Below are 14,637 nucleotides of genomic sequence, written 5' to 3'. Positions count from 1 at the left end.
TGTGTAGGAACAATGGTTGGAACTGCAGCAGCCATCTTGTGACCATGAAGAAATGTCTTAAGACCTTAGAGAAGTCAGCCCTTTTGTGGTTAATTCATCAAAAAGGAAGCAGTGCTTACTCCAGATTTCTTGATATGTGAAGGGGGTGCAGAAATCTATCTGCTTTACTTTACCAGAACACAGTCTCAAAAAATTCTTAAAATACATTGTAAACCACAAAAGCAAACTCAAATATATGAGGTTATATTAATGAATTGGCCTCTTTTGATGGTCAAACTGTAGCCCTCAGTCCACACCACACTGTTTAGCTGCCTGACTTCCCCTGAATCAAGCTAGAGAACAAACAGATTTCAGGTCAACAATGTCCAGAATTGGGGCACCTGTATGGCTCAGTGGTTGAGCATCTGCCTTTGGCTCAGGGTGTGATCCCAGGTCTGGGGATCAAGTCCTACATTGGGCTCCCCACAGGGAGCCTGCTTTTTCCTCTGCCTATGTCTCTGCGCCTCTCTCTCTCTGTCTCTCATGAATAAATAAATAAAATCTTAAAAAAAAAACAATGTCCAGAATTAAAACCATAGGAATTGGTCACTTTACTTAGTCTATTCCATGGATGGTAGCTGATATTTGGAGGATTATGTGTCATAGCATCGATCGTGCTCACAATCGAATTTATCCATAACACTAGTATTTAACACCAGCAGATTCACAAGTGCTGATTGAGAAACCTACCACTTAAAGTAATAAATTTAACTCTAAGGGGATGTCAAAAAGGGAATCAATCTTCCCATTCTTCATTGATTCAGTGGGTACCCCTAGGCCAGGCAATCCTGGAGGTTCTTGAGTTTATCTTGGAAAGGTTAATGTGTAATGATAAAATTGAAGAGTAAGAAGCTAGGAAGAGGTCTCAAACTGCCATCTGAATAACTGAAATGGGGGCATATTTTTTAAATATATAAATAATGGAGAAAATAAGAAATTATACACATTTCTGGTGGCTAAATGTGAGAAGTCAATCTTGTTAGAGATTTTCCTGAATCAGTCATATTTAGAACCATTAAATTAGTCTTTTGGTGCCTAATTCCCTAAATTTTAGCCAAAATTCCAGACACATTGGCACATATTCTTACAATAAAGGTCTTTGAATATTTTTTTCTTAAGTGTATTAAGCCATCACTGAATTTTCTTATTTCTTTCTGAAAATACTTTGTCACTTTTCATGAAATTATGCCCAGCATAAGTGTTTAAGTAAGATATTTGGTCTTAAGAAATAATTTGGAATCCTCACAATGTCTTCTAAAAAGATAACAGCATTTGAGTTTGAATACAGTTTTATTTAGCTATGGATCATCACAAAATATACAGGCATGTAACCCCTAGTCAAAAACTCATTCCTTCACAAAGTAATGAGATAGCTAAATATAGTAAGTACATTCCAACCTACTAGAAGAAATATTCAGACATTAGTACTAACAAAATTGTCGCATAAGTTTTTGCACTGGCAGAGAGCCTCTCATTCTTAAGTCCTGTTTCATCAACATTTGAAATATAGCTTCCTTTTTTCTAAGTATATACTTTGACCAACTGTCAAATTAGAGAAACTTATTTTTTAAAAGAAGGCAGATACTCTTTCAGAACATGGCCTCAATAATGTTCCCTTACTTTTGTAGTACTTTTCAATTAAATGTCACCATATGTGCCAATTCTCTGATGGAAGAGTCTTTCCTCTCTGCCCATGATTATGTCAGCACCATCCACTGGTGGAGGGGAGGAAGACAGAAAAGCATTTGTGTCTCTAAGGAAGCAGCCAGACTCATACATATAGAATTGGTTAGTCAGGGCTGGTGTGGGGGCTCATCCTGGAGCCAGTAGCCAGAGCTGGGCAGAGGAAAGGAGTAAAGATGCACTCTAAACAGAATGACAATCAAGATCGAAATTGTCTCTATCCCTTTTCTTCAATGACAGAAATTGATCATCTTTAAAGATGCTGTAGGGGTACCTTCCAGGAATAGGTAGAATTTTTCTTAATAAAATTTTAGTATTTTTTTCTAATTACTAATCTTAATAAATTATTATTTAGTCTTTCATTGAGGGGCCTACGTAGCAACTTCATCTCCTGCTAGAAGTCCAGGTGCTAACCTGGGACCTCAGGCATCAGCTGCAGTTTCATTGAAGGCAAAGTATTGAGTCTTGGTTGTTGATGGGTTTGGACAAGTCCCTGTGGCTACCTCCTTGTACGTGAAGGTCATTTCCCTGGATGGTCTTATTGCCTTATCTGGGATTTTCCCCAAAGCAGACTGTTGTAAAGGATTTTGGTGCAAGTTGTTTGTGAGATGACCCCAGAAAGCATAGTGAGAGTTTGGAAGTAACACCAGGGAAGGAGAAAAGTCAATAATGGTGTGTTAATGAGCAGGTTCTGTCGACAGGAAGCAGAACCTGCTGGGGACCCACCCGCAAAGTGCGTAGGCTAAGGCTACGGTTTGACCGGTGAGGACGGGAAGCTGCAGTGGGTTCACCAACCCTTGTCCCTCACTGCTTGAACATCACTCCTGAGGTATTGATTTTTGGTTTCTTGTTTGTGGCCAGAGAAAGCTGGAAGGATGCAGGCAGCTCCTGACCTGAAAGAGAAGTGTCTACAGTAACCCCTGTGTGGAGCAAGGGACCTGGAATGGTGGCCACCCTCAGTCAGTGGGAGAAGAGTGACACAAGTGCAGCCCCACACCCCATGGATCTGAATCTGTGGTTCTATACAGGCATTAGTGTGGCACAGGCATAGGATTCTGGGAATTCATCTTCCTTCATGGGAGGTGAGCAATTTTCACAGAGAAGACTCAGGAATAGAAATAACATCAAACAGCGGCTATATACCTAAATCATGCAGCCCTGGCTTTTATAACTTCAGTAAGATTTCCTGTAGCTTCTACAAATTTTTTGGAGGTCCTTTCTCTCTGTCCCAGTTGAAAATGCATCCCTTTTGGTCAGAGACCTGAAACCCAGCCCCGCCCTCAGCCTAGGGTTCATCTGCCCTTTGGAAAAAAAAATTTACAATCTGCTATAATGAGGTGTTCTTGCCTAGATGGAGCAGAGCTCTTTTAAGATAGCACCTAGAAAGACTGGCAAGATTTTTTTTTTTTAAAGACTGCATTAGCTGTGGATTTTATGATTTTTTTTCTCTTGATCATGTCAATGTGAAGAATGATTTTCTGAATTAAAGTGCTTCTAATAACCAAGTTTGTGCATGCTCACGTACGTGCGTGCATACACAACTTCAAGATCAAGTCATTTTTAGGTTCTGCGTGTCTATCCACATATATCCGAGAGATTAGTTTTTAGAAGATTGAGGATTAATCTAGTTACTCAACTACGATGAGCATTTGTATAAACTTTTTGTCTTTGTTCAGCAATGACTGAGCTGCTTGAAGACATGGAGACATTTCTCACACACACACTCTCATAGTCAAAAAGTGTTAGGTGAATCTCATGTCCAAATTCCTTTTGAGTTTAAAATACTTCATATTTCTGGCAAGCTGCCATTTCTGAAGCCATCATGAGCACAGTGCTCTTTGGTAATTAGCTGCAGGTCATTAGCTTCCCTCTAGGGAGGGGATTTATAAGCTGTGGGTGTAATAAGCCAGCTAGGCTTGTCCTCCTGCCATTCTCCCAGGTTTTCAGAAAGGTAGTGTCCTAAGGGGACTGAGGATGGTGTGCAGGAACAGCTTGAGAGACCATTGTTAGGATCTCTTCTCAATGGGGTTCAGTGACATCACAAATCAGGAGCTTAAAATTGGGCTTGGTGGGCATATTTATTGACACCATGGAAATGAGCACGCACTACAGATCAGTACCACAATTGTGCCTCTCTGGCCCCCATTGTTAACCATTTACCAGGATATTCCTGGGATAGGCCCTTTACTGTTCCACAAGAAGCAGCAGACCCTTTCTCTGACCCCAGCAATATAATCATTGGTGCTACAATCCTTGATGTGAGCCTTGCACTCGGGTGTGCCCCAGCTGGCGCCTTGACTGGACAGTAGATGGCAGGCAGTGTGGGATTCCCAAACAGCATGGCGTCCTGGGTGAGACACAGCCCAGAGCAGACACAAACATGGTCTTGTCAGCAATGTGAGCTTCTTGGCAGCTGGGTAGACAGGGTGGAATGTCCACTTGTAGACTTGTAAGGTTTGCCAAGCCTCATTTGTTGGAATGTCTCATCTTAGTCCTCTTATTTCCAAACCTACTTTATGCACCATACAAACATTCGGTAACCTGGGAACAGTGACAGTCCCCGGGGCCCTTGACATAGCCTACCTCATTGGGACGGGCTCCCAGCTCACTAAACTGTGAAAGCACCTCCTCCAGGGCCGGAGGGCCAGGACTGGGTTGAAGGGTCAGCATCGAGGAGTGCCCACCGTCAGCTCTGTTACCAGGGTTTGTTTGGTTTAATTACCCTCTTCATTAAAGAGGAGGAGTTGCTTCATTTTACCCATAAGCTTATGGGACAGGAAAATACTTTGAGCTCTGCCTTTTTGAAGAAAACAGGAAGAGAGAAAATCAACACAGATCAGATTTCAAGTCCTGAGGCATAAGGATTCAGAGAAAACAATCTTTTCAGAACTCCCTGGGCTTCTTAGATTTTTGAAGAGACCTACATTTTATAACCAAGGCCTCGTCTTACTTAGGGTGCTCCCTCAAAATAGATGGGGGCCGAGTTCCTTATCCTAGCTGGATCCATATCTTAATTAGCCATGACAACGAAACCAAGGAATCACGGTGAGGCCCAGATAAATTAACAACCAGAAGCCTACCCTTCATCATGGCCTTTTACTCTCCAACAGTGACCCACAGTTTAAGAATGGCTTAAATATGGAGTCACTTATGAGTGTGCTAAAAACTCAAAATCAGACAACAAAGGAAAAGCAAGACACCAGCAATTGCTCCTGTTTTCTATCAAATGAACTACTGCTACTCTGTAGCATCACTTCCCACCTCCCACCCTTCTGCTGTGGTTTGATTGGTTTCTCAAGATGCAGCAGTCACAACCTAAGAGTAAAACAGCAGTGAGGAGGGTGGGGGTGAGGGGGTGGGGGGAGGAGTAGAGGCAGGGAAGATGAGGAGTAAGACAGAGTGTTTTGGATCAATGACTTTTTTATTGTTTCCAGAAGGCCAGGACCAAAAACATCTGACTCATCAGGCTGGGTCTACGAGTCAGGTCAAGTTAAAATATTTGGCTCAAATAACGTTGAGGAAGTTCATTTTTCCTGGGGACTATGGGTCTTCAATATGATGATGCAGATGGACATAGGTCCCAGAGGCCATAGAGTGAGGGGTGCCGGGGGCTGGCTGACACCCCATTTCTCATCACTGCAGGCCTGTGCTGACAGTCCCTAGTCACACCATCCCTTAGTAAGATCCGAAGAGGGGATGCCACCCAGAAACGGTCTCTAACTCATGCAACAATAGGAGGGCCTTACCCAAAGGCTTTTAAGCAAAAATGATACTTTCTAAAGTATCTGGAAAGAACTGTATGCTGAAAAGCACAAAGGTCCATAAGCAAGGGCCAGGCAGCCAGTTAGAAAGATCTGGTTGTAAGTAGAAGGAACAGGTTTTTGCTTTTGTTATGGTTCTAAGTCCTTACCTACATAAGCACCAGTTTTTCTAGAAAAATACTTATCATCACCCTAACTTCACAAAGTTGCTAGAAAAAGAAAAGCTAGCTTTTAGCTCCTCTCAAAAGCCTCGGTGCTTGTTTCTAAGTCACAGCCTCAGAGGACATTGACAGCTCCTCTTCCTTGTGAGGAGAGGACTGGTCACTATGGCTGCTATAAACGAGAAAGCTCTGAGCCAAGCCCTTGCCTCTTTCGCCAGTTAATCTTTGCTAATTAGAAGACTGCCACAGTCGTTGAAGACAGGCAGCTCTAAGTCTTTAGTGAGCAGCTACTAAAATTTATATTTACAGTTGCTTACCACCTAAATTAGGTCAAGTTTATTAAAAAAACTGAAAAAAATGCCATCAGGACAAATATTTCCACTGGAGACTAAAATCTAGCTATATACAGAATGGAAAAGATTTTTTTTCATGTTTGCTTAGAAACTTCTAAGCCTGTCTACTTGGACAATGCATGTGCAGCATCAAGTATTTTAGGACAGGAAAAATTTATTCCGATACTCCCTAGAATAAAAAACATTCTAGAAGAGGCTGAAGCAACCTCAAGAGAAGCAAAACTCAAGAATGAAGAATACTGTAGTACAAAATTATGGCCAAAAATACTGTATTTTTAACCAGCAAGATCATTGGGGCATTATTATACAACATTAGGTGTTTTTTTGCAAAACTAGTTCCCATCCCCAAACAATAGACAATACATGCATTTGAATGACATTTTAAGAACAGTAAATATGATTCTTTTAAATACTGCAGTTAAAAATGTTTTCTGACAAAACTCCCTAAATACATAGGTCTAGTAAGGGTTTCCAACACGATGACACGTGAAGAATCCAGCAAGAAGTTGTATTTAGAGTTCTTTAAGGAAAAGAAATCTACCAAAAACATGTGTTTCAGTCAAAGTAACCTGAACAATGTTACACAATTTGCCATCTCTCTTCCTAAACTTGAAAATATTCTAGCAAAGAATATTTTCTTCCCTGTTTTTTTTTTTTCATATCTACCAAAGCTTATATGAAAATCAGAATTGCTTTATCCAGGTAAGATCCAATTTAGCCCAATAGGTGTTTTCATTACATGTAAATGTCATTTACTATTGGGTTGGAATCATATTGGGAAATGGAAGATACATGATAAGGGAGGTAAGAAGGAAATTAATATTTGAGCACCTACTATGTGCTAGGCATGTATGCATACTTGGAACGGATGATTCTAGAGGCAAGAAAGTTATTGAAAGATCATTGGAAGTTGGGAAGACAGCAATGAATGGGTGGTTACTCTGTGAGGAAAAACAAATGACAAGTTTAGACTCTGTACTAGGTATCTACGAAACAGCAGGTGTTTGGCTCCAAAAATCTCTAACTAGTCATACACAACTGAGCCATTTCTTTTCCTAATTTGGTGGAACCAAAAATGAAATCCCAAACACACAGTTACCAGGACAGGCCTATTAACGCTACATATGCTGGAAATATGTGGAGATAGATAAACATACAATATTACAAGTTTTAGTTTTTGTGTGGGTTTCTAACCAAAGAGAGATCTTTGGAAGCAAATAGTAATGTATACCAAGCAACACCTTATTTGAATCAATTGAGATGTTGTCAATTACCAATTGAGTGGTTTTAAACCCTTATTTAATTTTAAGAAGAGCAGCAATATACATTACAATACTTGGGTACACTTTATTTTGATATGGGTTAACATTCTTCTATATTTTATTTCATTCGTTTTTTTTTTCTTTGAGAAACTGAAAACAAAGGGAAATTGAGGGTAATTTTGAAGGTTATTTCCAACCACTATCTGAGTCTTGCAGTATCTCATTATACAGCCCTTTCTTCCCATTATTATTATTTTTTGCAAATAAGTCATTTGACCCAAATCCAGCATAAATAGCTTTTTACCAATTCCTAACTTAAGACAACTAAAATTTACAATCATGTGGCAGTATAAATTTTAAAATTACAGTTCATACACCTTGACAGTCAAGATAGTCTAAAGTACAAAAAGTAAATTGTCCTTTAGCTGAATTACTTTTTTTCTTTTTTTTTTTAAAATAGGCTTGCTAGTTAATCCACAAAAAAACAACAACAAAAAAAAAAACAAAAAAAAACAAAAACAAAAAACAAAACAAGTTTCAGGTGTTCTTCGAATACCTTTTGCAGATGTCATATGCTAGTAAACAACATATGCAGGTTCCTAAGATTTTTTTTTCCCCCAGTCTATTCATGACATTCAACAGAGCTCTTTATATGAAAATGTTTTAAAGAAAGAAAAAAAAAACTTTGAAGGGATTTATTGACTTTTGAATAGGTGTATTATTTCCCTTTGTTTCAGATATGAGGCACAAACTTCTGAATTTAAGCTCTGTAAGGCATAGTACAAACCTCCAATTTATAAATGAGGACTTCTCTGTGGGTTTGGAACTGCCATGTCACGCAAAAGAGGGAAAATTATCTGTAAACTGGTACACTGCAATGTGTTAAGTGAGTCATGAAATGGCTGCTTGCCTTGGTATGTTGAAGAAAGGTGTTTGTGTTTGTGTTTTTCTTTTTGAATAAGACATGCCCAAGTCACCAAAAACTTGCCACAGGCCTCTGTTACCTAGAGCATCAATGACAGGAGTCCAGTGGCACACGCTTCTAATGTTTGCAATCACAATATAATAGAAAGCATGAGTAAACTTTGTTTTTATACAAAACTGAAAAGAATCCCTTCCCACCCCCAGCCCCTTCAATAAAACCCCAAAGAAACAGAAAAGAAAATCCTTTAGCTTCGATTGACTAGTGTGGATACAATTAGGTTTCCATGCGTCACTGCAGATAGGGTGATCAAGTTCTTCCTTCCTCAACAGAAAGGGATCGTGTCATGCACCCTATGGCACACAGTGAAGCCACAAACCTCAATTCTGCATAGCAATTCCATCCCAATTCCATAAAGACAAATAGAACAATCTTTCCCTGTTTGCTCAACATCTTCGAGCTTTGAGATCATGTTTAATCGACTACATCTACTATAGCTCTATTAAATAGAATATCTTGATTCCCTAAAACTGTAACACTTATGATCTTGTGATGAGGTTTTCTCTATACACACTGTAGGCCTTCAAATGTTATTGTTGACTTTTTTCTTTTTTTTTTCCTTTTTTTCTTTTTTGTTTTTTTTTTTGTTTTGTTTTTTTGTTTTGTTTTTTGCTTTTTGTTTTTTGTTTTTTTTGTTTTTGTTTTGTTTTGTTTTTTGCTGCACCAAATTTAAGATTGCCCTTTTAGGCAAGCAGTGGTCTCTAGCTGTTAAAACATTTCCTTAGTGGATCACAATAGCTTCTAAAACTGCCTTTCTAATAAAGGCCATCAGAGAGGTAATACTAAACTGTGCATTTGCCAAATAAGAATATGAATCGTATAAAAGCTCATATTCCAATCCTAGGTCAAATGGCAAAAGTTCTACAAAGTTGGTTTCCATGTTTGTATAAAAGCTCCAACTGATTTTATGTATTTTGCTATGAAATTACCTTTGGGTCTTATCAGTATACCTCTACTCAGGAATGTGCAAATGATTTTATACAGCACGATGCTAGTACCGCTCTGTACGATAGTAAGATTTTTTTTTCTTTTCTAAATGGAAAAAAAAATATCCCTAGTCAGAAATAAACTGACAAATTTACATTCTCCTCTCTTAAAAAAAGTAAATAAAATAACATTATTCAAAATGTGAATTAGCTATAAGACATACAATTACATAGATACATATCAATACAGCACATTCAATCTGCCAAAAAAATTAATGATTACAAAGCCAGTATGGATGCTGCAATCTCAACAGAGACATATGTACAATGATTAGAGCATTCAGAATTGCACTATACCTACAGGCAGTCTGGTTCTTACTCAAATTACAGGTGTTTTCTGAGCAAAGTGAAAAAGTAACCTGTGTTGTTTGTGGCTGGGAAAGTAAAGGAGAACATTCTACTCCTTAGGAACTCTTGTACTCATCTAAGAAGCCATTCATTTTCTCTCTTCCTTTGTTGTTCCCAAAGAGTGATTGATATGGAAGTTTAGACTTGTGCCAAATAGTACAATACTTAAAATACGACCAGTGTCATGGCCTAATTCCTACCCCCTAGCAGGCTTAAAAAAATCTTGATTTATTTTCTTAAGTCAGATTTCAACTCAAGCTGCTTGACAGAAGCTCATCAATACATGTGCTGTATTTTTTTTTTTTTTTGCATTTGTTGAAAAATTGCACATAGAGAACTCCAAATCTCTCTCCTAGTAGGTTCAGTTACATAAATTCATGTTCTATAGAACACTGAGAGGTTACTCTTGAGTTAAGTCCAAAAGTCTTCCTTAGGTTCCACTTTAACCAGTCACCAGTTTATAAAGATCCAAAGGTGGTAAATCAGCAATAACTTCAGATTTTGCAAATGGAGGTGTCAGAATACTCAAATAAGGTTTTTGGCAGACCCACTTGACCTTAAAGAACATAAAGAGAGCAAAACTGGCTTTAAATGAAGAGATAGAAGCAGATTTCATGTTCTATCACAAAGACACTTTTTTTTTACATTGCTGATTTGGACACTCAACATGGAACAGACGCCAAACAATGTGATCTCAGGGCAAAGAAAAGAATGGACCGTGCCAATCGAATTTACAGTTACCGACTGGTGTTTCAGGGTCATTCTCAGCCAATTATTTTAGGATTCACAGTCTTACTCTCTTCCATTTTTAAATACTGGCTTTTATCTTTTAAATTTTTACTACTTTTCTTTTATGAAAAGCCAGCTTTGGCAACACACACTGCCATAATAAATCATGGCCCAAACACTAAGGGAAAAAAGGAAGAAAAATCTGAACCAAGAAGGGGGAAGCTAAGAACAACCTAAGGAAAAGGTTCTGGGTCTGGGTAGCAGCCATTGGAGTAATGTAGTGTCTGTTGGCATATATATATAGTTTTTGGCATCTGTAATTTAAAGAGAGGGTGGCAGGGGGAAGAAGGAAGGTTAGAAGAACCATGGCACATGGCATTTAAAAAAAACAACTGTGTGTCTCTGCTCTTGCCTTACTGACTTGTGCATATCTCTGATGACTAAGCTATGGCTGAAGGTAGAAATCCAAAAGAAATGACACTTAACCATAAGATGGGCATCCACGATCCCAGCACAAAGTGAGGCAAGACAATATATTTATATAAAACAACTCTCTATGTGTATCCAGAGCCATACACTGAAAACCACAGGATTAACACTTAGAATCCTTCAGCAAAACTACAAACTTTTAAATCAAGCCAATGCTGATGGCTTAAATCAAATGATGCTGTCCTGACTGTATCACTTGGGAGAAAAACTTGGCCAAGAATGGGACTAGGGCAAAGGCTGTTGTAACCCAGGAAAAATCAGGATGGGGGTACGGGTTAGGGAAAGGGCAATCAGCTTTGTTTTGCTCAATAGAAAAGAAAAAGAAGAGAAAGAAACAACTTTTATCTTGGTGAGTGCATGACTGGGGATTTAAAATACATGGAGTCACAAGGTTTTGCTAAAAAAAAAAAAAAAGAGAGAGAGAGAGAGAGAGGAAATGTGCTGGGACTGTACTTCAGCATCCTGTTTTTCCTCTGAATAGTTTAAATAAAATCATAATATTTACTACAAACTCTGTGGACACGTTCACAGAGTCTGGGACGGCAATAAATTAGTATTATGCAAATTGTTTTCCACAGAAATACAGTCCCTCTTGTACAGCTTCTATAGCCCACCAGGGAAGGGAAGGGCGGTGTCGAGGAGGCACAATTAGACCAGATTGTATTCCTTCAGGTTCAACTGGAGGATGGTGTCCTTGACGGCAGCAAAGACAAAGCGGATGTTCTCGGTGTCTGTGGCGCATGTGAAGTGGGAGTAGATAATTTTGTCACTGTCTGGGTTCAGGTCCACGAACATCTTCAGGATGAATTCTCGAGCTGCCTGGGCATCTCTCTGGGGTCCTGTTGGCCAAGGGAGGAGAGGGACGATTCGTCAGCTGATGTGTTAATGCCTTTGCCCAGTAAGTGTTGACTGGCTCAATAAAGATGCCGTGGACAGGACAGCTACACTGCGGATCTGATCCGTTATCACCACCATCCCCAACAGTATTGTGTGTAATTGTTTTTTTTTTTGTCATGCTATCTGACCATCCATCTGTCTAGCTTCTAGATTGCTGCTGCTGCTGGGCACACCACATTTATGTAGTCTTCAATGCACTATATGTGGTGATGAGAAAGACTGGCTTATATTTTCTTAGATTCATTCAGGGTCTCTTCCATGCCAAACGATGTCCTAGATGCCTTGTATTAGGACTGTGAGATATTTACCAGGATATATTAAAAACTTAGTTAATAATTTTGCAATGAATTCTTACATAGGACACCAAAATTACAGGCAACACAAGAGAAAAAATAGGTAAATTGGACCTCATCAAAATAAAAAAACTTGTGCGTCAAAGTTGTGCATCACTATCAAGACAGTGAAGAGACAACTTACAGAATGGATGGCCAATCACATATCTGGTAAGAGGTTAATATTCAGAAAATAGAACTCCTACAGCTGGCCAATAAGCATGTGCAGAGAGGCTCAAGATCATTCATCTTCGATACAAATCCAAATCACAATGAGATACCACTTCACATCTACCAGAATGGGTGTCATCAAAAAAAGTATAAAAATCTGTGTGGGCAAGGATGTGGAAAAACTGGAACCCTTGTGCATTGTTGGTGGGACTGTACAACAGTGTAGCCGCACCATCGGGTAGTTCCCCCAAAAGCTCAACATAGTATTACCATATGACCTGGCAATTTTATTCCTAGGTATATATCCAAAGGAATTGAAAGCAGGGACTGTAATAGTTATTTGGACAATGAATTTCACTGCGTAGTATTCACAATAGCCAGTGTGGAAACGACCCATGTGGCCATCAACAGAGGAATGGATAAACAAGAGGTAGGAGACACACAATAGAGTTTTATTCAGCTCTAGAAAAGTTGCCACAACCTTCGTGAATCTTGAAAACATGATGCTAAGTAAAAGAAGCCGGACAAAAGAACAAATGTTGTATGACTGCACTTATATGAGGTACATAGGATAGGAACATTAATAGAGCCAAAGTAGATTAGAAGTTAGTTGCAGAAGTTAGTTAGAAGGGGAAATGAGGAGTGACTGCTTAATGGTTTGGGGTGATAAAAACTTTTGGGAATAGTGATGGCTGTACAGCACTGTGAATATAATTAATGTCACTGAACTGTATGCTTTAAAATGGTTAAAATGACAAATTTTGTTAGATTTTTAAATTATGGTAAAATATATATCAAAAAGCACTGAACTGTGTGCTTTGAATGGGTGAATTACATGGCATGTGAGTTATAGGACAGTAGAGCTGTATTAAAATATCTATTTTGTAGATCCTGATAAATGTATTAATGTGATCCTGAAATTAATGTTAATGAGTAACATCAAAACACTACACCTATCAACTACTGAGCATCTATATTAGTCTCTGAGGCCCTATATATGTAACATTTCCATCTTTTCCAGTGAATTCCATCCTAAGAAAGATGGCAGTCATGCTATAACCTTCTCCTACTCCACATCCTTCTGTCTGACAAGACCCTCTTGGGGTCCACAGCTTCCATTCTTTTCTATCAATATTCTCGTTATCTATTGGTTGGGATAAAGAAATCTATGAAAACTTGACTGAGGGCCTATCACTTCTAACAAAATGCTTCACGAATTTTAGATGGCCAAATTGAAGACTTTTCAAACCAGCCTTACTGCAAAGTGGGGATTACCTCTGTAAGCTTATATCTAACCCTGCCAGGAGGGAGGAAAGAGCCATGAAGACAAATGCATTATTCCCATTTGCAGAGTTAACAAAGGTAATGTTTACATTTTTGACTTTTGACCAGAATAGAAATTTTTGTCAGCAATCAAGAAGGCTGGCATTATAATGAAAGTGCCATACAAATACCATGAGTATAATGTCCTAACTTTCTCGGTGTTATCGATTTAACTAATTCAACAGCAGTAACAGAATATTTAAAACTAGGACTAAGAGATTGCTGGGGTTGGAGCATCTTCTCATTTTCATAAAGGAACCCCATCTTTCTGGCTTGTGATGGAAGTTCCCTTTGATTTTTGTATTTACCCTATTTGGGGAAAAAAGGGCTATTTTTACTTAAACCCTAAAGACTATCACAACTAGATCGGACCAAGTTCAGCGAAGAGCACTTGCAGTGTATTAGGTTTTTAAGCATAAATTATATGATTTGAATAAATACAAACTACAAATAAATCATTATGGCCATCTTAGCAGGCACAGAATTCCACAGTCTCTATGAACAATTCTGCAATTCACATCCATGTGGAAATGGTAATTTCTCTTCCTGCAGAGAAATACAGAAATGGCATTCATCATGATTAAGACCTTGTACGTGCAGAAATGTGGAAGTGTGAAATTCATAATACTAGAAACATGTTTGTTATAAAAACATCACTGCAGAGTCGGCCTAGAATTTTTTTAGTTGCAGCTCTTACAAGGGCTTTGTATGAAATGACAGCTGTGTTTGCTCTGTGAATAAGTGTCTTTTTTTCTTTCTCCACGGCTAAGTTCTCTGTTCTCTGTGCGTTATGTGCACATTGAGGGAGATTAACAGTAAAAAAAAACATGTTCACAGTTTAAGCCCTTGGCAATGCACACATGTTGGAAGGAAGAAATGCTCGTAGTGATGGGGAATCTGGGGAAATTCACTGGATGAAAGACATAGGTAAAGAGATCATGAGGACATGGCAAAGAAGGAAAAAAAAAGTACCCAAAATATGTATCACAGAAAAAGTCTTTTGTTGGTGCAAAAAAAAAAAAAAAAAATCAAACCCACGTGTGGTGTGCTGTGGGTACTGCATGGAGTAGCTTGAGCCTTGGCGACTTTGCTCCATGGGGCAGGCTGTGCTGTATTTATCC

The 14,637-nt window shown here is 38.8% G+C and overlaps 1 protein-coding gene across 1 annotated transcript in view; it reads right to left on the bottom strand.

Moving 5' to 3' along the window:
• Nucleotides 1-6,249: 6,249 nt before the first annotated feature.
• LOC144318844 (guanine nucleotide-binding protein G(q) subunit alpha) overlaps nt 6,250-14,637 on the bottom strand; it is a 307,547-nt gene continuing 299,159 nt past the window's right edge. Inside the window, exon 7 of the mRNA XM_077906260.1 lies at nt 6,250-11,632. Within this exon, the coding sequence (XP_077762386.1) occupies nt 11,442-11,632 (191 nt within the window). The 3' untranslated portion in view covers nt 6,250-11,441. The remainder of the gene's footprint in view (nt 11,633-14,637) is intronic.

Source organism: Canis aureus, chromosome 1, assembly GCF_053574225.1.
Source record: "Canis aureus isolate CA01 chromosome 1, VMU_Caureus_v.1.0, whole genome shotgun sequence".
Lineage (NCBI taxonomy): Eukaryota > Metazoa > Chordata > Mammalia > Carnivora > Canidae > Canis > Canis aureus.
The sequence above is the reverse complement of the archived record's forward strand: the minus strand, read 5'-3'. Positions and strand labels throughout refer to the sequence as shown.